Below are 24,191 nucleotides of genomic sequence, written 5' to 3' on the forward strand. Positions count from 1 at the left end.
AGCATGACCTAGGTGGTGGGGGCCTCTGATGATGCTTCTTTCCTGTGACAGCGCTGTGTGTAGATGAGCTTAGTGGTCGGGAGGGCTTTACCCGTGATGGACTGGGCTGTTGTGTCGGCTCTTCTGTTCCCGAGCTTTGGTGTTTCCATACCAAGCCGCGATGCAGCAGTCAGTATACTCTCCACCGCACATCGACTGAAGATTGTCAAAGTTTTAGATGACATGCCAAATCTGTGGAAACTTGTAAGGAAGTAGAGGCACTGCTGTAATGGCAGTTAGATGCTGTTCCCAGGATAACGCCAAGGCTAGGGAGCACGTTCCTAGACACCTTGATGTTTCTGCTCCATCGTACCACTGAGCACCATGGAAACCTAGTCATCATTAGAGAAGTTAGAACAATCTCCTATGGTGCCTTCAGCTATCTGCACTCTCTGAACATCTCACATAAGAAATAGAATTTTTCTGAATTCAATTGCCAGAAACTTTTGTCATTCATTATATTCTTACTTTATACTTTATACTTCATTGTTGCCAAACAATTGGTACTAGAACGTACAATCATCACAGCGATATTTGATTCTGCGCTTCCCACTCCCTGGATTACAAATATTAAATATTAAAAATGGTAAAAAATAAGTAAATATTAAAAATTTAAATTACAAATCATAAATAGAAAATAGAAAAATGGGAAGTAAGGTAGTGTAAAAAAACCGAGAGGCAGGTCCGGATATTTGGAGGGTACGGCCCAGATCTGGGTCAGGATCCGTTCAGCAGTCTTATCACAGTTGGAAAGAAGCTGTTCCCAAATCTGGCCATACGAGTCTTCAAGCTCCTGAGCCTTCTCCCGGAGGGAAGAGGGATGAAAAGTGTGTTGGCTGGGTGGGTTGTGTCTTTGATTATCCTGGCAGCACTGCTCCGACAGCGTGTCGTGTAAAGTGAGTCCACGGACGGAAGATTGGTTTGTGTGATGTGCTGCGCCGTGTTCACGATCTTCTGCAGCTTCTTCCGGTCTTGGACAGGACAAGTTCCATACCAGGTTGTGATGCACCCTAGAAGAATGCTTTCTATGGTGCATCTATAAAAATTAGTGAGGGTTTTAGGGGACAGGCCAAATTTCTTTAGTTTTCTCAGGAAGTAAAGGCGCTGGTGGGCCTTCTTGGCAGTGAACTCTGCTTGGTTGGACCAAGTCAGGTCATTTCTGATATTGACTCCGAGGAACTTAAAGCTTTTGACCTGTTCCACTTGCGCACCACCGATGTAAATTGGGTTGTGCGGTCCGCTACTCCTTCTGAAGTCAACAACCAATTCCTTCGTCTTGATGTTGAGGGATAGGTTATTGTCTTTGCACCATGCCACCAGGTTCTTAATTTCCTCTCTGTACTCAAACTCATCATTACCCGAGATATGGCCTACAATTGTTGTGTCATCAGCAAACTTATATATTGAGTTTGATGGAAACTTGGCTACACAATCATGGGTGTACAGTGAGTACAGCAGGGGGCTGAGTACACAGCCTTGTTGGGCACCGGTGCTCAGAGTGATTGTAGAGGAGAGCTTGTCCCCTATTTTTACAGCCTGGGTCCGGTCTGTGAGGAAGTTGAAGATCCAGCTGCAGATCTGAGTGCTAAGGCCCAGGTTCTGGAGCTTAGGAATCAGTTTATTTGAAATGATGGTATTAAAGGCAGAGCTGTAGTCAATGAAAAGGAGCTTTTTCGGTTCAAAATGCTAGAGTGGTATGGAAAGAGCGGGAATGTGCTGCTGAAACGAATATTATATCAGCAATTACAGTAATTCAGAGGGGCCGAATGGTCTTCTAAGCGCTTGCGTGTGTTCCGACAGTACAAGCTGTCAACGGCAGGGGGCGCTGTGAGCGCCAGGCAGCGAGTGCGCCTGCGCTGTGCTGTAATCCCCAAAATCGGCCCGCCTAGGTCATGTGGTGCCCTACGTTATTGCCTCGTGATCCAATGATGGGGCAGCAGGCGATTGACAGGTTTTTCCACCAATGAACAGTGGGTAGGGTTGGCCATGGTGTCGGAGTGGCAGCTCGAGTCGTTCGGCGAAGAAACAACAACACGGGCTGAGTCAACAAGTAGAGCCTGTGGCCGCTTTGCAACAGAGTTTGCTCCTAATTGTTCCTCACCGATATTCCCGTTAACTTTTTGATGAAGAAATCCAAAGAAAATGAAATCATGTGACAGCCCCACCCATCTCGGCGTAGGCGGGATGTATTATCGGCGTGGGTAATTGTTTGCCCGCAATCCGCGAATGATCCGGCACTGTCCGATTGATGGACGGATCAATTGGCCAATGATCGTGTGCAGCAAGTCTGATTGATTTACCTGTCAACCAACAGAATTCACCGTGTCTGGGACCGTGCGCGCTGATGGGTCAATAACTTAGGGTGTCGTTGTAACAATGAACCAATCAACATAATCAATTCATTGAGTGACATTTATTTTAACCAATGAACTTGATAGAATGTTGGAGTGACAGCACTTTTGGCCAATCGAACTCTGCTCAAGGTGAGCGGACCGACAGGCGGTGAGCGGAAGTGGCGGGTTGTCCGTTTGTTTTTCTGCCGGTTTCTGCCGCGGAAACTTTTAGTCTGAGGCCTCCTGGTGAACGTTGTCTCAGCGCCGCGCGGCCCTCCGTTTTCCCCACACCTATCCACCCCCACTTAGTTCGCGGTGAGGTCCGGCGTGTTGAGCAGCGGAAAGGCCGAGGCCTCGCGGCCTGGGCCATGGAATCGCCCGAGAAAGTCGACGTGAACCGGGCGAGCGCCGAGGAGTTGGCTACGGTGCTGTTCGGGGTCGGTAGGAAGAGGGCGAGAGCCATCGTCAGGCGGAGAGAGGTGAGGGATGGCGGATCAGGGGCCTGGTGGGACGAGGGAGAGACGAGCGGGCCGAGAAGGAGGGTGGTGGGCGAGGAGGATACCGGAGGAGGGGAGGACGAGGAGGATGGTGGATGAGGAGGGTATCGGAGGAAGGTGGTGGACGAGGGTACTGGAGGAGGGGTGGATGAGGAGGGTATCGGAGGAAGGTGGTGGACGAGGGTACCGGAGCAGGGGTTGATGAGGAGGGTACCGGAGGAAGGTGGTGGTGGTGGGGCAATGGTACCAGAGAGATGAGGATGGGGGACAAGGGTACAGGAGAAGAGGATGAAGGAGGATACGAGAGTACTGGAGGGAGGAGAATGAGGCTTCCGGAGGGATGAGGTCGGACAAGGAGACGAAGGTATAGGAGGAGAGGATGAAGAGGAGGAGGGGAGGATAAAGGAGGATATGAGAGTACTGGAGGAAGGAGGAGAGCGAGGCTTCCGGAGGGATGAGGTGGGACAAGTGATGAAGCGGAGGACGAGGGTACAGGAGGAGGGGTTGGGGATGAGGGGGAAGAGGGTGCCAGAGGGATGAAGTGGAGGAGTGGATCGGAGCAGTGAGTGACCAGGATGAGGAGGGGTACAAGGGTGCGGGCATGGGTGACGAGGTCTTGGAGGGGTACGAGTGTGTGGAGGAGGCAGAGGGGAGGGTACTGGGGGGAGGGGGGGATAGGACACCGGAGTGAGAGACGAGGAGGAGGAGGAGGAGGCCTGTGTAAGCCCAATCTCTCACATTATGTTGAAATTTTGTTGGATGCTGGCGAGGCCTAATTTCAAGTATTGTCCAGTTTTGGTCACCTATCTACAGGAAATATGTAAATAAGATTCAAAAAAATGTAGAGAAATTTTACAAGGATTTTGTTGGGATTTGAGGACCTGAGTTATGTGGAAAGGTTGAATAGGTTAGGAGTTTATTCCCTGGAGTGTAGGAGAATGAGTAGAGATTTGATGGAGGTATAGAACATTTTGAAGGGTAACAAATATGATAAATGCAAGCAGGCTTTTTCTCCTGGGGATGTGTTAAAGGTGAAAAGTAGAATGTTTAAGGGGAAATTTTGCACTCGGAGGATGATGATGAGAGTATGGCGTATGAGTTGCCTCCACAAGTGTGTTTAGTTTCAATATTTAAGTGACAAATGGGAAGTGTATGGAGCGCAGTGGTTTAGGTGAGGGAGAGTCGACGGGAGTAGGCAGATTAATAGTTCAAAGTGTGATGCAAGTGGGTAATATGTTGGGCGTCAAAGCAGGAGGATTTGAGTAGAAGAGAAAAGTTCTACAGTCTTGGTAGACTTGTAGAGTCCCTTGAAATGTGCCTGCTGAAGAAGGGACAGTCTTGCCGTGAGTTCTTTGAAGGTTTGCGTGGTTGACTCCTAGGATGGTGAGGCGTGACGTCTAAATGAGGTGGCATTGTGTTTGTATTCACTGGAATTTTCAAAACACAAGATGTTGCAAAACTGACGGGGCAAGTGAGACCAGATATGGGGAGGATGCTTCTCCAAGAATGTAATGCCTTGAATGGGTTACAAGACATGTGATTGAAGATGGTGGTGAAGAGATATTTCTTGACTTGGAGGCTGAACTAGGGAATTTTTCCCCACAAAGGTCTGAGGGGCCCAGCTGCTGATTTTTAAAAAAAAATTTGTGAAGTGGGTATATGGATGCTAAGATGCATTATGTGTACAGAATGTGAATGTGGCATTGAGGCTGAGGATCAGTCGTGATCATATTTAGCAGTGAGCATGCTTGGAAGGGCCAACAGCCAACTCTTTTTATTTCACCTCTGCACACGATGGCTTTTTTAAACTTGCTTCTGTGACACAAGGGTGGGGTCAAGCCTGTCAACACAAGGTAGGGGCATTTCTATAAATACTGGCATCAGAATTGTCTTCATTGGTACCGATATAAGTCGTGAAATGTGTTGTTTTATGGCAACAATACATTGCAGTGAAAAAAATAATAAATTCCAATAAGAATGTATAAAATTAAATAAGCAGTAGGTAATGTTTTTAAGTTCATTATTAGAGAGATCTCCGTAAGTCAGGGTTGATCCTGGATGTTGCTTCCGAGCTGTATCGATAAACAGCAGAGATTGATACTGTTTGGCACCAGCAGTGTGGCAGGAGTTGCCAAGAGGTATTGAACTCAATGTAGGACTGCCTTAGGGACTCCAGCTCCAGATATTTCCCTTGGGGTTTACCCCCAAATCCTTCCCCATGAGGAGTATTGCCACAAGGCAGCGGAGGCTTGAGATCAGTTTTCCTACTGGATGAGTTGCTAACCATCTGCCCACAGTGACACAGTAACCCACCTTTGCCCCTTCTGTCATTAGAAAAGTGTTCCATCAGGCTTAGTCACACGTGAAGGCCAGGAGCTGGACATGGTTGTCTGAGGCTATTTGAGGCGCACGCCATTGGGAGCATTGAATTGGTAGTGGGAGCTTTCCCCATTACCACTCCTGATTATAACAACCTTGCAACCTATGGATTCATAGTCTGTTCAGAAATCTGAATGGAGAAGGGCAGAAGCTTTTCCCAAAATGTTGAATGTGTTTCTTCAGGCCCCTATACCATCTCACTGGTGATAATGAGAAGGGAGCATGTCCTGGGTGGTAAAGATCCTTCATCAAAGAAACAAAGATTGGGCACGAAATATCACTGACCACACTCAGACTTGCTTTATTTTCTTCCTCCAAATTTTTACCCACCCTCCCTCCCATCTCTGCACCTGCCCTCTCTCCCACCCTCATGTCCTCCTCCTCCCCCCCCAAATAAAAACCACAGGAATTGAAAGGTTTCTCGTCGCTGGATGATCTTTTGGACATCAAAGGCATCACATGCCACTTTCTGGAGAGGAATGGCAACCTGCTGTTCTGCCAAAAGAATAAAATGAGCACAGAGACCAGCATGGAAGGCCTGTTGAGCAGCTCCAACAGTGTAAGTCAATGCACCACTGTACATGGGAATGGAAAAAAGATAATTTGATCGAATGCTTGTTCTGTATGGGGAACAGGGAATAACCCTACATCTATGGGCAACAATAGCCTGCTTTATTACAAATCTTTACCATTTGTACACTGTAGAGATAGTTACTATTAAAATGCTTGGTTGTTTTATCAGTTTTGAGTGTCTTTTGGGCTAAAAATTAATGAAATTTCTCTCTCCTTTCTGCATTGACCCATTAATTCCACCACTGCTTTATTATTTCTTGTCAGTCATCTTGTGTACAACCTAGTGTCAATTTATGGGCATACAATCCAGTTATTTATATTTGTTTTTACATTATTATTGTGTTTGTTATCTTTTGTTTTTATGCTGCATCGGATCCAGAGTGCAGTCATTTCATTCTGTACACTTGTGTAATGGAAATGACATTCATCAATCTTGAATTGGTAACTTTCTCAATTTCTATAATTGTTCCTGTTAGCTATAGCCCGAATTTTAGTCTCTGGAGGTCTTTAAGGTCTTAAAGTCCTTGGCTCCAGACAAAGTTAATTCAACTTTTTCTTAAACTTACTTGGCTTTCTCTCTACCAGGGGCCTGTACTGTGCTAAGTCTCCTGACTTAGTGTTGATTTTGCTTGATTTGATCTAGTACATTAACTGCAAAGGTTGTTGCTGAAGCACCTGGGCATCAGGAGTGAAGCTTGAGTAGGGGGGAATACCCCTAGCTTGTGCTGGCTGCACTCAGTGGCCACTTCTGTACCTAATAAAGTAACCACTGAGTTCATGTCTGTGATCTTCTGCAGCTGTAGCCTATCAGAGATGCTCTTCTGCACACCGCTGTTGTAATGCGTGGTTATTTGCCGCCTTGTCAGCTTGAACCAGTTTGGCCTTTTTCCTCTGACCTCCCTTATTAACAAGGTGTGTTTGTCCACAGAACTATGTTTTTCTGTTTTTTGCCTTTGGCTCTGTTCTCTGTGAACTAGACACTGTTGTGTATGAAAATGCCAAGAGATCAGCATTTTCTGAGATACTCAAAGCACCCCATCTGGTACCAGCAATTATTCTACTGTCAAAATCACTTAGATCACGTCTCTTGCCCCCCTTCTGACATATGGTCTGAACAACAACTTTCTGCATTGAGTTGCTGCTGCATGGTTGGCCGGTGGGATGTTTGCATTAATGAGTAGGAGTACCAAATAAACGGGGCACTGAGTGTATGTGTGCATTTCATGGTTCTGTTCCACTGCTCAATCCAGAAACTTCAAAATAAGAATGACTAAGCTGTGGGTCATATTGATATTGTGCTTAATTGGGCCATCAGTAAATTGGGGCAGCCATTTATTTGGGAAAAACTGTGATCAAAAACTAATCGAAAGTAGACGAATTACCTTTGTTTCGTTAATTTGGGACACTATGTCACTTAATTGGGACAGGAGAGGTACTGAACAGTTTTGTGCACCTCATGTGGCCATTACCAGTGCACTGTGCTTAGAGTGAACAGTTCTAAGTATTGTCAGTTGAGTGTATTTGTGTTCAAAAAGCAGCCATTTTTGTCACTGATAGTTGGCAAAATATAAGCAGGAAGCCAATTCAGAAGTGTTCCACTCACTGCTGTTTCAAGCATTCAGGCTTAGGAACTATGAAGAATTTGAAGGTATTGACAATCTTGAATGTGAAAATGAAGATTAGAGGATGCAGTTGTCAAAAACATTGTATGAAGGCAGTCCATTATCTACATTAGGCACTGATTTAATTCATTGACAGTCAATCAAAATAACACAGCACTGTACACAGGTGACTATTAGCTAATGGTTTTATAGTACTGTGTAGTATTTGTGTTCCAATTTATGTATTTCATATATACACAACTTGCATTCATGGATTCTGTTAATAAGTTTGAGAATGGTTTATTATACTGTTAACCTTTTTCTCATTTTCGTACCTGCCGTAAATTGGAAAGATTCAAAGTAACTTTCAGTTGTGTAGTATGGTCACTGTTGTGGTATCAGGTATACACAATATAGTTTGTCTAAAAGATCTCCAAAAATGCTAATTGTATAACCATATTAAACTGATGCTAAGAGATTCCTGGGATTTATGAAGAGTGGTGGAGTTGGTTTAGCTTCTATTTAGAAGACTGAGAAACCATCTCATGAAGTCTCTCAAATTTCAGAGTTGTCAAAGATGGAACTAGGTCCTTCGGCCCAACCAAGGTGTCTTCTGAACTAGTCCCATCTAGCTAAATTCGGCCTGTTGTTCTAAACATTTCCTGATGAACTAACCTCCTTTTAACTATATTTGGCCCATTGTTCTAAACCTTGCCTTCTGAGTGAGTCCCATCCAACTACATTTGGTTCATTGTTCTAAACCTTCTGAGCTAGTCCCATCTAACTGCATTTGGTCCATATTGTTTCCTGTCCATTCTAATGGGACATGATGGCCTTGCTACAGGAAGGCTGTTTCTGATAGCTGGGGAGGAAAGTGCTTTGGGGGGGTCGGGGTGGGGGGAGATGGTTGTGTGTGGTGGTCAGTCTGAGGAAAAGCCATTTAAAACTGAGGTAAGGGGGATTTCATTCTCCCAGACGGTGAACCCATTCAATTACCTACCACAATAAACAGTTGAGAGGTCAAATGGTATACTACAATTATGTACTGTAGTTCACAGGTAGGCAGGAATTGGGCACATTGGCCTTCAATCAGGGTATTAAGTGTAGCAGTTAGAACATTGTATAGCACAGTGGTGTGTTCACATCTGGAGTACTGTGCAGTTTTGGTTACCCTGTTGTAGGAAGAATATTGCTGGGACATTAGGAACTGACTGATTGGGAAGGGTTAAATAGGTTAAACTTTATTCCCTGGAGAATGAGGGGAGATCTTGTTGAGCTATTCACATTTGAGGAGTGTAGATTGAGTGAGTGCTTGCAGGCTTTCCCCCCTTGGGTTGGGTGAGACCGGGGTGAAAGGTGAAATGTTTAAGGGGAGTCTGAGGGGGTGCTTCACTCAGGATGGTGTGAGTGTGGAATGAGCTGTCAGCAGGAATGGTAGATGTGAATTCAGTATTTACATTTCAAAGGAGTTTGGTATGGTACAGGGATGAGCGTTTTGGAGGGCTATGGTTGGTTGCATGTAGATTGGGCAAGGCTGGTATGGATGGGCCAAGGGTCTCTTCCTGTGCTGTAGTGCTCTGTGACAGTGTAGGGTAATGTAATTGGGAGAAATGTACATAATTTACAACCACCTGCATTGAGTTTGGGTTTCACTTTAAAAGGCTGGTTTGATGTGATATGTTTACATAAATGGTTTAGCACGCTTTGGTGTTTAGGTTTTGGAGTTCAATGAAATGTGATACAGGTTTGTTGTTGGGCACATGACCAAGTGGTTGCGTTCATCTAGTGATCTGAAGGTTGCTAATTTGAGCCTCAGCTATGGCCGCATGTTTGTGTCCTTGAGCAAGGCACTTAACCACGCATTGCTCTCGTCTGTGCGAGGAGTGGCGCCCCATGCAGGCTTCTCATGGTCTGAGTCGACGTTCCCTCCCCTCCCCATTGGTTAAACACAAAATGTTTCACTTAGTTTTATTTGTGCAAACCGACATTTGTGACCCCGATGCACTAGGACTATTCAGGAGTTATTGAACATGTCGGCCAATGCAGTCGCTTTGAAACTGACGGAGTTCTAGGAGCAAACTGCAGTTGCTTGGTTTGTGCAAGCAGAGGCCCAGTTTGCCCGACATGAAATTGCTGTTGACTACGCCAAATCTTTCTAAGTGGGTAGCATTGCTCAGCAATTCTGTGGCTGCAAGAGTGGCGAGTCTCCATGAACGCAATAAATACTGATCACTAAAAACTCACCTCTTAAACACTTTTGGACTATCGGTCTGAGTGCACCAGACAATTGCTCTCCTGACTGGGTCTCAGTGATGGTAAGCCTTTGGAGCTAATGGACCACATGCTGTCTCTCCTGGGAAATATCGGCGGGAGGAGAGAGAGCAGCACACTGCGCGTGCGCAGCCCCCTGGTGAAAAATGATATCGTATCCGTTAAATAGGGGCCATGGACAATTCTGATTTGATGGAGATGGACATGAAAGCACAGAGGAACATCTGGAACACATATTCCACTCTCCCCTCCTAGCCCTCCTCACAGTCCCCCACCCTGATCTCATGACTATACCCCTTCCTCACACGAAACCACCACGGTGGGCATCACAGCTGAACAGGTGAGAAGGCAGCTGAAACGTCTCAACCCAAGCAAGGCTGCAGGACCGGATGGTGTCGGTACCAGGGTGCTCAAAGCCTGTGCCCCTCAGTTATGTGGAGTACTTCACCATGTATTCAACCTGAGCCTGAGGCTCCGGAGGGTTCCTGTACTGTGGAAGACGTCCTGCCTCGTCCCTGTGCCGAAGACACCGCGCCCCAACGGCCTCAATGACTACAGACCGGTGGCATGGACCTCCCACATCATGAAGACCCTGGAGAGACTTGTTTTGGAGCTGCTCCGGCCTATGGTCAGGCCACACTTAGATCCCCTCCAGTTCGCCTACCAGCCCAGACTAGGAGTTGAGGATGCCATCGCCTACCTGCTGAACCGTGTCTACGCCCAAGTGGACAAGTCAGCGAGCACTGTGAGGGTCAGGTTTTTTGACTTCTCCAGTGCGTTCAACACCATCCGCCCTGCTCTGCTGGGGGAGAAGCTGACAGCGATGCAGGTGGATGCTTTCCTGGTGTCATGGATTCTTGATTACCTTACTGGCAGACCACAGTACGTGTGCTTGCAACACTGTGTCCGACAGAGTGATCAGCAGCACTGGGGCTCCACAGGGGACTGTCTTGTCTCCCTTTCTCTTCACCATTTACACCTCAGACTTCAACTACTGCACAGAGTCTTGTCATCTTCAGAAGTTTTCTGATGACTCTGCCATAGTTGGATGCATCAGCAAGGGAGATGAGGCTGAGTACAGGGCTACGGTATGAAACTTTGTCACATGGTGTGAGCAGAATTATCTGCAGCTTAATGTGAAAAAGACTAAGGAGCTGGTGGTAGACCTGAGGAGAGCTAAGGTACCAGTGACCCCTGTTTCCACCCAGGGGGTCAGGGTGGACATGGTGGAGGATTGCAAACACCTGGGGATATGAATTGACAATAAACTGGACTGGTCTAAGAACACTGAGGCTGTCTACAAGAAGGGTCAGAGCCGTCTCTATTTCCTGAGAAGACTGAGGTCCTTTAACATCCACCAGACAATGCTGAGGATGTTCTACGAGTCTGTGGTGGCCAGTGCTATCATGTTTGCTGTTGTGTGCTGGGGCAGCAGGCTGAGGGTAGCAGACACCAACAGAATCAACAAACTCATTTGTAAGGCCTGTGATGTTGTGGGGATGGAACTGGACTCTCTGGTGGTGTCTGAAAAGAGGATGCTGTCCAAGTTGCATGCCATCTTGGACAATGTCTCCCATCCACTACATAATGTACTGGTTGGGCACAGGAGTATATTCAGCCAGAGTCTCATTCCACTGAGATGCAACACAGAGTGTCATAGGAAGTCATTCCTGCCTGTGGCCATAAAACTTTACAACTCCTCCCTTGGAGGGTCAGACACCCTGAGCCAATAGGCTGGTCCTGGACTTATTTCCTGGCATTAATTTACATATTACTATTTAACTATTTATGGTTTTATTACTATTTATTATTTATGGAGCAACTGTAACGAAAACCAATTTCCCCTGGGATCAATAAAGTATGACTATGAGAAATTTCTGAAGTGCTCGTTCACTGCTGTCGTTACTGCGTGGTTGGGAATCTTGTGGAGGGTAGACCTCAAAATCACCGCTTTGCCTGCTGTTGGCGACCGACAATGAGGTCGAATCGTTCAGACAGAGATGGCGCTCAGTACTTAGTGCCGGAGAGCTGATCAGAGCTCGAAGTTTTCGAATGACTCAGAGTCGGACTGTGGTCGGCATGGCAGGGAGAGTTCTTCCTTCTCCCGTCTGCGTGAGATGTGGGGCATTTGAGAGACTTTGAACTTTTACTGTGCTCATGGACTTCTTCATCAAGTTATGGTATTGTTGCACTGTTGTAACTATATGTTATAATTATGTGGTTTTGTCAGTTTTTTCAGTCTTGGTCTGTCCTGTGTTTTGTGATATCACACCAGAGGAAATATTGTATCATTTCTTAATGCATGCATCACTAGATGACAATAAAAGAGGACTGCGTGTCTTCATAATCTAAATCACCATCCTTGTTTTATTTTTTAAAGAACTCTTCATGCAGCAAATGCCTGAGCAAGTTTGCATAGCCCAAATGGTTGATAGTCTACACTCAGCCAAGTGGTGCCTCATTCCTTCTCCTTTCTGTACCTCAATAAGCCTGGTCAGCAAGGCCCCCAACATAAGGACACCAGTGGCTGTGAAAAAGACAACACCAAGCCTGATTTTAGCATGTTCACTTTGGTATGAATGCTAGGAAGTGCTGACCACCTTGCAGCTTTGACAGTGCCAGTGCATCGAGACACCAGAGGTCTGAACACCGTGGGCCCCAATACTTAAAAAAAAACTGCAGGAGTTCTTAGGCATGGTGGATTTCTATCACCGCTTCATTCTGCGAGCTGCTGAACTTCGTGGTGCTCTCGGTGTGATCTTAGCAGGACACCCACTCCCAGGGAGAGTAGCAACAGTACTGACTGGAAAATTGCAAATGTTACTCTGCTATTTAAGAAGAGTGGGAGGCAGCAGAAAGGAAACTATAGACCTATTAGGCTGACATCAGTTGTTGGGAAGTTGTTGGAATCGATTGTTAGGGATGAGATTACAGAGTAACTGGAGGCACATGACAAGATAGACCAAAGCCAGCATGGCTTCCTGAAAGGAAAATCCTGCCTGGCTAACCTACTGCAATTTTTTTTTTGAGGAAATTACAAGCAGGGTAGACAAAGGAGATGCAGTAGACATGGTGTACTTGGATTTTCAGAAGGCCTTTGACAAAGTGCCGCACATGAGGCTGTTTAGCAAGAGAAGAGCCCATGGAATTATAGGGGAGTTACTAGCATTGGGTGGAGCATTGGCCGGTCAGCAGAAAACAGACAGTGGGAATAAAGGGATCTTATTCTGAATTGCTGCCGGTTACCAGTGGAGTTCCACAGGGCTCAGTGTTGGGACTGCAGCTTCTTATGATGTATGTCAATGATTTGGACTACGGTATTAATGAATTTGTGACTAAATTTGCCGATGATACAAAGATAGGTGGAGGAGCAGGTAGTGTTGAGGAAACAGAGAGCCTGCAGAAAGACTTGGATAGTTTAGGGGAATGGGCAAAGAAGTGGCAAATGAAACACAATGTTGGAAAGTGTATGGTCATGCACTTTGGTGGAAGAAATAAATGGGCAAACTATTATTTCTTTCTTTTCTTTTTCAATCTTTTTATTAGTTTCATAAAATATAAACATAACATAGCAATAATACAAAATTGATGGAAATACATTGTTATACTTAAGATGAGTAATTATAAAAGCAAATAGTATAAATTGACAAAACTCCCAATCGTGTAGGATAGCAATGAATAATACAGGACAAAAAAAAATAACTGGAGAAAAATCCCCCAAAAAAACTAATCTAAACAGATTTAGTCAACTAACCTAAAAAGACTTGGGCAATTTTAACAACGTGAAAATGGAAGAAAAGAAAACCATAGTGTCGACGACTTCATTCCTCTCAACCAACACTACAGAGAAGTAAGATAAGTTTGGAAATGGTCAAATTACATCAAATGAAAATGCTGAATAAATGGCCTCCAAGTTTTTTCAAATTTAATGGAAGGGTCATAAACCACACTTCTAATTTTTCCAAATTTAAACATAACATAGTTTGTGAAAACCAGTGAAATACAGTAGGAGGGTTAATCTCTTTCCAATTCAGCAAAGTGGATCTTCTAGCCATTAAAGTAAGAAATGCAATCATCTGACGAGATGAAGAAGTTAAATGATTTGAGTCTATCCTTGGTAATCCATAAATGGCAGTAATTGGGTGAGGTTGTAAGTCTGTATTCAAAACTGTTGAAATAATATCAAAAATATCTTTCCAATATTTTTCCAACAAAGGACATGACCAAAACATGTGAGTTAAAGAAGCTATCTCGGAATGTCATCTATCACATACAGGATTAATATAAGAGTAATAACGAGATAGTTTATCTTTGGACATATGAGCCCTGTATACTACTGTAAACTGTATCAACGCATGTTTAGCACATACAGAGGATGAATTAACCAACTGAAGAATTTTCTTCCCATTTTTCGATCGGTATAATAATCTTAAGTTCCCCTTCCCAATCAGTTTTAATTTTATTGGAAACATCAGGACATAAATTCATATTATGTTATAAATAATTGCTACAACACTTTTCTGAGAGAGATTTAGATCTAAAATTTTTTCCAACGTATCCATTGGATATGAGTGTGGAAAATTAGGAGAAGCAGTAATTAAAAAGTTTCTAACCGGTAGGTATCTAAAAAAAGTGAGATTTGGGTAAATTATATTTATTAGAAAGTTGATCAAAAGACATGAAACAATTATTCAAAAATAAATCACGAAAACGTACTATACCTTTGGTTTTCCAATCAAAGTAAGCTTGATCCATAGTGGAAGGTTGAAAAAGGAAATTAGATATAATAGGACTTGCTAAAGTAAGTTGATTGAACCCAAAAAATCTTCGGAATTGAAACCATATATGTAAAGTATGCTTAACTATTGGATTATTCATTTGTTTATACAATTTAGAAGAAATAAAAGGAAGCGAAGTTCTTAAAACCGAACCCAAAGAAAACCCTTGTAATGAATTACATTCGAGATTTACCCAATGTGGATTTAAAGATGCATCCAAATCTCGAAACCAAAATTTTAAGTATGGAATATTAATTGCTCAATAATAAAATCTAAAATTCGGGAGGGCGAGCCCCCCTCTTTTTTAGATTTCTGTAAATACTCTTTACCTAGCCTAGGATTTTTGTTCTGCCATATATATGAGGAAATTTTTGAATCAACATTATCGAAAAAAGACTTTGGGATAAAAATTGGAACAGATTGAAATACATATTGAAATTTAGGCAAAATAATCATCTTAGTAGCATTAATCCGACCAATCAAAGACAAAGATATTGGTGACTATTTAGTAAACAAAAGTTTAAACTGATCAATTAAAGGTAAAAAATTAGCTTTAAATGACTATTATTTAGATGGGGAGAGAATTCAAAATGCAGAGATACAAAGGTTCTTGGGAGTCCTTGTGCAGGATACCCTAAAGGTTAAGCCTCCAGGTTGAGTCGGTGGTGAAGAAGGCAAATGCAATGTTGGCATTCATTTCTAGAGGTATAGAATATAAGAGCGGGGATGTGATGTTGAGGCTCTATAAGGCAGTCGTGAGACCACACTTGGAGTATTGTGTGCAGTTTTGCTCTCCTTATTTTAGAAAGGATATACTGATATTGGAGAGGGTTCAGAGAAGATTCCCGAGAATGATTCCAGGAATGAAAGGGTTACCGTATGAGGGACATCTGGCTACATCTTGGGCTGTATTCCCTGGAATTCAGGAGAATGAGGGGGGATCTCATAGGAACATTCAGAATGTTAAAAGGCCTGAACAGATTGGATACGGCAAAGTTATTTCCCATGCTCGGGGAGTCTGGGACAAGAGATCACGACTTCAGAATTGAAGGACGTTTGTCTAGAACAGAGATGCGGAGAAGTTACTTTAGTCAGAGGGTGGTAAATCTGTGGAATTTGTTGCCACGAGCATCTGTGGAGGCCAAGTCATTGGGTGCATTTAAGGCCGAGATAGATAGGTTCTTGATTTGCCAGGGCCTCAAAGGGTATTGGGAGAAGGCAAGGGAGTGGGGATGACTTGAAGAATTGGATCAGCCCACGATTGAATTGCAGAGCGGACTCAATGGGCTGAATGGCCTACTGCTATATTTTATGGCCTTATAGTACTGACTTTCCTCCATTTGTAGACAATTCCTCTTTGGACTGATAAACATTCAGGTCTTTAGAAATGCTTTTATAGCCTTTTCCAGCTTCATGCATCTCTACTATTCTTCCAAGGTACTCTGAAAGTTGTTTTGATCAAGGCATGGTGCACATAAACAGATCTTTCTTGAAGAGCAGGCTCTGTCAGTAACCTGACTTTGTGTGTCTTTTTATAGGGCAGGGCATCTCCACATCCCACACCTCCAATTGCATCTCATTGATTGGAACACCTCACTCTAACTTTTGTAGAAGGCATTGTCCCAGAGGTTCACATTTTTTTCCAACTTCTCTTCATGTGCCTTGCGCGTTACATGCTTGGGTGATCATGGTTGCCCACATCGAATGATCCCTCGCAGTGTCAATGATATCTCGCACACTTAGATCTGTTAGTTCTTTCACAGTGTCCATATTTTTTTCTTTGCCTTCCTCTACCGCGTTTCCCAGGCATACGGCCTTGTAATGTAAGGCATTCTATTTCTCCTTTTCTGATGACATGGCCTAGGAATTTAAGTTTCCTCTCATTTAATGTTCTCGTTAAAGATCTTTTTGTATGGGCACATTGGAGTACTGTCTCATTAGTTACCCTATCTCTATATGATATTTTCAGCATTCTTCTAAGAAACCACGTTTCTGTTGCTTCTAAGTTTCTGTGAAGTTCTGGTGTTATGGTCCACATTTTGGAAGCATACAGCAAGATTGACCAGATGTAACAACAAGGCTTAGGTTACTAAAATGTTACAAAAATGTTAAATTTTTCCAACAAATACAAGAAGTGCATTATTTTTCTCAAATAATTGAACAAGTATAATGTTTTTGTTTATTTGTGTTCGCTCTATCCAGTTTTAGAACTTATGTGAAGATCTGATCACATCTTTAGGTCATTTATTCAGAAAAAGAGAAAATTCTACAGGGTTCACAAACTTTCTAGCACCACTATGTACTTCCCCTGTATCGTGCACTTAAAGGCAGTACCCCTAATCAAGTGCTTGACTGCTCAACTGACATGACCAGGGCATTTGATTATTCTAGACAAGGTCTTTCTGATGTGTCTGCTGGTGCACCTGCTTTTCACACACTCATAGCCATTACAACTGGTGCCTCAGACTTTGCTGTGGGTGCTGTGCATGAACAGCTGGTCAGGAGGCATGTGGCAGCTGCTCACCTTCAGTCGTAGCACCGTTTCCTCCCCCCCCCAAAAAAAAAACAGAAGTACAGCATGTTTGACCATGAGCTTCTCGGTCTCTATCTGGCTGTGTGCCATTTTTCTTTTCTTGTAGAGGGTTGCCATTTCACAGTGGTCATTGACCACAAACCCCTCTTGCATGAGATGGCTAAAATATCAGACCCTTGGTCTGCACGGCAGCAGTGCCGCCTGGCCTACATGTACAAGTTCACAATGGATATGCAACATATCAAGGGGAAAGATAATTCTGTGGCTGACTGCCTCTTGTTTCCAGCTGTTGAAGCTGTACACATTGGGTTGATTAAGCTAGCATGGCAGCTGAACGTGTTACTGACCAAGAGTCCAGGCTTACTGAACAGCAGTCACAGGCCGCGTAGTTGCCTCTCATTAAGTTCAGGGAAGCTGTCGGCATGATTGTCTCCCATGGGTTCTGCTAGGGCGCAGAACTGCTCCAAAAGAGGACCTGGGGCAGAGTGGGCAGCCATTATGAGTGCCAGTTGATTTCATTCCTTATGCCATGAACCCCTGGTTGGCCACACAACAGCGTTCCACCCTCCTCAGTAAATTCAATTTCTTTTTACCTATTTCTACCTCCCATCGTGGCATGCAGCCCTCTTGGGTTGCTGTTGAGCTCCATTCCGCCTTGTTTGTTTTTGTCAGCCATGAAGTGCACCAGCATCCTCTTAGGCCCTCTTACCACAGCCCGCTCTGCATTTTGGAACAAGGAGAAAAGACTTTTATCATAAATAGTGGTGGTGGGGGGACAAACCTGAATGTATTTCGATAGATTGTCTCGAACCAGCCCACCAAGATTTGGAGTATTCTGCTGCATTGCCCCTGGTGTCACAACATGACCATGAGCATATCAACACACCTCTGGACAAGCCAGATGTCCCTGTGGTTCCATCATCCGTGGATCGCAGGCCCCAAGCCGTGTGGCACATCTGAGCTCACAGTGCAGGTCTTCTTGGGCTGGGGACTCTGTAGGGTAACGTACATTTGCAAGAGAAAGTCTGTGAACAGTTTCTGCATTCATTACTGAGTGTGGTTTGATCTTCCTCTTAATCATAATAATTGACAAGCCAACCTGCCCAAAACAAATAATACAAACTACTTCTGGTCAATACTAAGTATACCATTTGAACAATCTCAGTCGAGGTTCAAAAAAAGTATGTGAAACTTCTACAAAAGCTATTTGGTGTCAGATGTTCCAATCAGTGAGATGCGATTGGAGCTGTGGGTTGTGGAGGTACCCTGCCCTATAGAAAAAAAAATCCGCAAAGTCAGGTTACTGACAGCCTGCTCTTCTCAAGAAAGATCTGTTTATGTGCACCATGTCTTGGTCAAAACAACATTCAGAGGACCTTAGAAGAATATAGAGTTGCATGAAGTTGGAAATACTAACAAGGGTAGAGCATTGGCTGATTGGTAGGAGACAGCGAGTGGGAATAAAAGGATCCTTTTCTGGTTGGCTGCCGGAAGCTAGTGTTCCGCAGGGGTCAGTGTTGGGGCGACTTCTTTTAATGCCGTATATAAATGATTTACTTTATTTTATTGTCGCCAAACAATTGATACTGAGTGTACAATCATCACAGTGATATTTGATTCTGTGCTTCGTGCTCCTGGAGTACAAATCGATAGTAAATATTAATTTAAATTATAAATCATAAATAGAAAATAGAAAAGGGAAAGTAAGGTAGTGCAGAGAAAAACCGAGAAGCAGGTCTGGATATTTGGAGGGTACGGTCCAAATCTGGGTCAGGATTTGTTCAGCAGTCTTATCACAGTTGGAAAGAAGCTGTTCCCAAATCTGGCCGTACGAGTCTTCAAGTTCCTGAGCCTTCTCCCGGAGGGAAGAGGGATGAAAAGTGTGTTGGCTGGGCAGGTCGTGTCCTTGATTATCCTGGCAGCACTGCTCTGACAGCGTGCGGTGTAAAGTGAGTCCACGGACGGAAGATTGGTTTGTGTGATGTGCTGGGCTGTGTTCACGATCTTCTGCAGCTTCTTCTGGTCTTGGACAGGACAACTTCCATACCAGGTTGTGATGCACCCTAGAAGAAAGCTTTCTAAGGTGCATCTATAAAAATTAGTGAGGGTTTTAGGGGACAGGCCAAATTTCTTTAGCTTTCTCAGGAAGTAAATGATGGATGAACTGTCTTTGTTTTTGCCAAGTTTGTAGATGATACGAAGATTGGTGGAGGGGCATGTAGTATTGAGGAAAAGGGTAGGATGCTGAAGGACAGACAGATTAAGAGAATGGGCAAATGAAATACAATGTTAGAAAATACACGGTTGTGCACTTTAGTGGTAGAAATAAATTTGCAGCCTATTTTCTAAACGGGGAGAAAGTCCCGGAATCTGAGATGCAGAGGGACTTGGGAGTTAAAGGTTAACTTGCAGGTAGAGTTGGTGGTGAGGAAGGCAACACCACAGTGGTTGGCCTCATCAGAGGGGATGACGAGATGGCCTACAGGGATGAGGCCCAGCACCTGGCTGCGTGGTGTGCCGACAGCAGCCTGGCCCTTAACACCCGGAAGACCAAGGAGATCATTGTGGACTTCATGCATGCTAGGAGCTACACTCACGTCCCCATCTACATCAACGGAGCTGTAGTGGCGTGTGTACCAAGCTTTAAATTCCTTGGTGTCCACATTTCTGAGGATCTCACCACTCCTCCATCCTGATCAAAAATGCGCAACAGCACCTTTATTTCCTGCAGAGCATCAAGAAAGCTCACCTCTGTCCCAGGATACTGACAGACTTTTACTGCTGTACCACTGAGAGCATACTCACCAACTGCATCTCAGTGTGGTACGGCAATTGTCCCGTATCGGACCGCAAAGCACTCCAGCGTGTGGTGAAAACTGCCCAGCGGATTATCGGCACCCAATTGCCCACCATTAAGAACATCTACCATAAACGCTGCCTGGACAGGGCGAAAAGCATTATCAAGGATGCATCTCACCCTAACCATGGACTTCTTACTCTCCTCCCATCTGGTAGGCGCTACAGGAGACTCTGCTCCCGCAGCAGCAGGCTCAGGAAGAGCTTCTTCCCTGAGGCTGTGATCCTGTTGAACCTCACATCACAGCGCTAAGCAGTATTGCACCCATATTGTACTGTCTCAGTACTTTTATACTTGTGTGCTGTAGTACTTACTTTTTATTTGCAGTTATTTTGTAAATAACACTATTCTTTGCATTTCTGTTTAGATGCTAACTGCATTTCATTGACTTTGAATCTGTACTCGGTACAATGACAAAGTTGAATCTAATCTAAAAATGCCATGTTAGCATTCATTTCATATGTCCACTGTAAGAAAAACACTGAACAAGAATGAGTTCATGGAAGGACACCATGGATGAAACCACTGCTCTCCAAAAAAAAAACATTACTGTATGTCTCAAGTTTGCAAAGGACCATCTGGATGTTCCACAACGCTTCTGGGACAAATGTTCCGGGACAGATGAGACAAAAGTTGAACGTTTTGTTTAAAATGCAGACTGCAGTGTTTGGAGGTAAAAGGGCACTGCATACCAACACCAACACCAAAACCTCATCCCAACTATGAAGCACGGGGAAGGAGAATCATGGCTTGGGGCTGCTTTATGGCCTCAGGGCCTGGACAACTTGAAATTGTTGAGGAAACTATGAATTCCAAATTGTATCAAGATATTTTACAAGTGAATTTCAGGGCATTGGTCTGTCACCTAAAGTTTAATAGAAGTTGGATGATGCAATGAGACAATAATCCAAAACACGAGAGTAAATCAACAACAGAATTATTTTAAAAAGAAGAAAATTCATGTTTTGGAATGGCCAAGTCAGAGTCTGGATCTGAACCCAACTGAGATGCTGTGGCATGACCTGATGAGGGCTGTTGATGTGAGGTATCGCGGAAATATTGATGAACTGAAAGTTTTGTATGGAGGAATGGTCTAAAATTCCTTCTCACCGTTGAGCAAGTCTGATCAGCAGTGACATGAAACGTTTGGTGGAGGTTATTACTGTCAAAGGAGGTTGTACCAGTTATTAAATTGAAGAGTTCGCATACTTGTTCCATCCTGATTGTGAATGATTAAACTGTGTGTTCAATAAAGACACGAATAATACTTTGGTTGTGTGTTAATAGTTCAGGCAGATTGTGCTTGTCCCTTTTTTACTGGGACTCTCTGGAGATGCAGCGTGTTTGCCCCTCGCTGATAGCCACTGGACTGAGCGGTGAAAGAGCCGTCTTTCCTGGATCCTGTACTTCGACTTGGGTCCCCCCAGACCCATCAAGTTGGGATGTCTCATCCACCCACACCCGAATTTGTGTGAAAACTCTTAACTCCCATACAATCTCCATGAAATAACAGACTGCATACAATATATTGAATTAGCTAAGATAGACGTGAATTAGCTAAGATAGACTGGCAAATGACACTTAAAGGGTTGACGGTGGATATGCAATGGCAAGCATTTAAAGGTTGCATGGATGAACTACAACAATTGTTCATCCCAGTTTGGCAAAAGAATAAATCAAGGAAGGTAGTGCACCTGTGGCTGACAAGAGAAATTAGGGATAGTATCAATTCCAAAGAAGAAGCATACAAATTAGCCAGAGAAAGTGGCTCACCTGAGGACTGGGAGAAATTCAGAGTTCAGCAGAGGAGGACAAAGGGCTTAATTAGGAAGGGGAAAAATGATTACGAGAGAAAACTGGCAGGGAACATAAAAACTGACTGTAAAAGCTTTTATAGATATGTAAAAAGGAAAAGACTGGTAAAGACAAATGTAGGTCCCCTACAGACAGAAACAGGTGAATTGATTATGGGGAGCAAGGACATGGCAGACCAATTGAATAATTACTTTGGTTCTGTTTTCACTAAGGAGGACATAAATAATCTTCCAGAAATAGTAGGGGACAGAGGGTCCAGTGAGATGGAGGAAATGAGCGAAATACATGTTAGTAGGGAAGTGGTGTTAGGTAAATTGAAGGGATTGAAGGCAGATAAATCCCCAGGGCCAGATGGTCTGCATCCCAGAGTGCTTAAGGAAGTAGCCCAAGAAATAGTGGATGCATTAGTGATAATTTTTCAAAATTCGTTAGATTCTGGACTAGTTCCTGAGGATTGGAGGGTGGCTAATGTAACCCCACTTTTTAAAAAAGGAGGGAGAGAGAAACCGGGGAATTATAGACCGGTTAGCCGAACGTCGGTGGTGGGGAAACTGCTGGAGTCAGTTATCAAAGATGTGATAACAGCACATTTGGAAAGTGGTGAAATCATCGGACAAAGTCAGCATGGATTTGTGAAAGGAAAATTATGTCTGACGAATCTCATAGAATTTTTTGAGGATGTAACTAGTAGAGTGGATAGGGGAGAACCAGTGGATGTGGTATATTTGGATTTTCAAAAGGCTTTTGACAAGGTCCCACACAGGAGATAAGTGTGCAAACTTAAAGCACACGGTATTGGGGGTAAGGTATTGATGTGGATGGAGAATTGGTTAGCAGACAGGAAGCAAAGAGTGGGAATAAATGGAACCTTTTCGGAATGGCAGGCGGTGACTCGTGGGGTACCGCAAGGCTCAGTGCTGGGACCCCAGTTGTTTGCAATATATATTAATGACTTGGATGAAGGAATTAAATGTGGCATCTCCAAGTTTGCGGATGACACGAAGCTGGGTGGCAGTGTTAGCTGTGAGGAGGATGCTAAGAGGATGCAGAGTGACTTGGATAGGTTTGGTGAGTGGGCAAATTCATGGCAGATGCAATTTAATGTGGATAAATGTGAAGTTATCCACTTTGGTGGCAAAAACAGGAAAACAGATTATTATCTGAATGGTGGCCGATTAGGAAAAGGGGAGGTGCAACGAGACCTGGGTGTCATTATACACCAGTCATTGAAAGTGGGCATGCAGGTACAGCAGGCGGTGAAAAAGGCGAATGGTATGCTGGCATTTATAGTGAGAGGGTTCGAGTACAGGAGCAGGGAGGTACTACTGCAGTTGTACAAGGCCTTGGTGAGACCACACCTGGAGTATTGTGTGCAGTTTTGGTCCCCTAATCTGAGGAAAGCCATCCTTGCCATAGAGGGAGTACAAAGAAGGTCACCAGATTGATTCCTGGGATGGCAGGACTTTCATATGAAGAAAGACTGGATGAACTGGGCTTGTACTCGTTGGAATTTAGAAGATTGAGGGGGGATCTGATTGAAACGTATAAAATCCTAAAGGGATTGGACAGGCTAGATGCAGGAAGATTGTTCCCGATGTTGGGGAAGTCCAGAACAAGGGGTCACAGTTTGAGGATAAAGGGGAAGCCTTTTAGGACCAAGATTAGGAAAAACTTCTTCACACAGAGAGTGGTGAATCTGTGGAATTCTCTGCCACAGGAAACAGTTGAGGCCAGTTCATTAGCTATATTTAAGAGGGAGTTAGATATGGCCCTTGTGGCTATGGGGATCAGGGGGTATGGAGGGAAGGCTGGGGCAGGGTTCTGAGTTGGATGATCAGCCATGATCATAATAAATGGCGGTGCAGGCTCGAAGGGCTGAATGGCCTACTCCTGCACCTATTTTCTATGTTTCTATATAAAGAAATATATATTTATGAATGTTAGCTTAATCAAACAGTTATTTAAAAAAAGCACAAAAAGGCCCATCATAATTAAACAGTCAATATTTGCACAGGTTGGAGCTCAAATCTTCCAAAAGCTGTTGTGTCCAATGTACTAATGGCACCGACTCATATTCACTGATCCCCCAGTAGAATTTCCCTTCTTGGCCTCGATAGGATTGCACATTCCTGCTGGATCGAATCATGTGACTGGTTCTCTTGAGCTTCTTCTCTATCTCCTGCAGGAAAAGAAGTCAACCCACCTCGGTGTCTGTCTCAAAACCTCTTTTCCCTCAGCGTTCTCTAGAACCTGATTGGATGACACAATATTCCTAAGTGTCCTTATCTTTAACGGTAACCCAGATACTACCAGCAGAATACACAGCTTGACAGAAAACCATTACAATTAGCAGTAAAATCTTTACCAGGTTGTTAGGTTGTTTCTGTCTCTCTTCCCCCCCCACCCCCCAAATAGTCATGTCATCATGACTTTAATTTATCAACTTGTCTTTAGTAACAGTTTTAAAAGAAGTTTCTTGGATGTCAGGACCTCCAATCTATTTGTAATTGTAGTA

The 24,191-nt window shown here is 44.0% G+C and overlaps 1 protein-coding gene across 1 annotated transcript in view; it reads left to right on the top strand.

The window, feature by feature from the left end:
- The first annotated feature begins 2,478 nt into the window (after positions 1 to 2,478).
- The window catches only part of LOC134349853 (F-box/WD repeat-containing protein 7-like), a 239,931-nt gene continuing 218,218 nt past the window's right edge, over positions 2,479 to 24,191 (top strand). Inside the window, exons 1-2 of the mRNA XM_063054804.1 lie at positions 2,479 to 2,851; positions 5,655 to 5,807. Of these exons, the coding sequence (XP_062910874.1) occupies positions 2,741 to 2,851; positions 5,655 to 5,807 (264 nt within the window). The 5' untranslated portion in view covers positions 2,479 to 2,740. The remainder of the gene's footprint in view (positions 2,852 to 5,654; positions 5,808 to 24,191) is intronic.

This window comes from Mobula hypostoma, chromosome 7 (genome assembly GCF_963921235.1).
Source record: "Mobula hypostoma chromosome 7, sMobHyp1.1, whole genome shotgun sequence".
NCBI lineage: Eukaryota > Metazoa > Chordata > Chondrichthyes > Myliobatiformes > Myliobatidae > Mobula > Mobula hypostoma.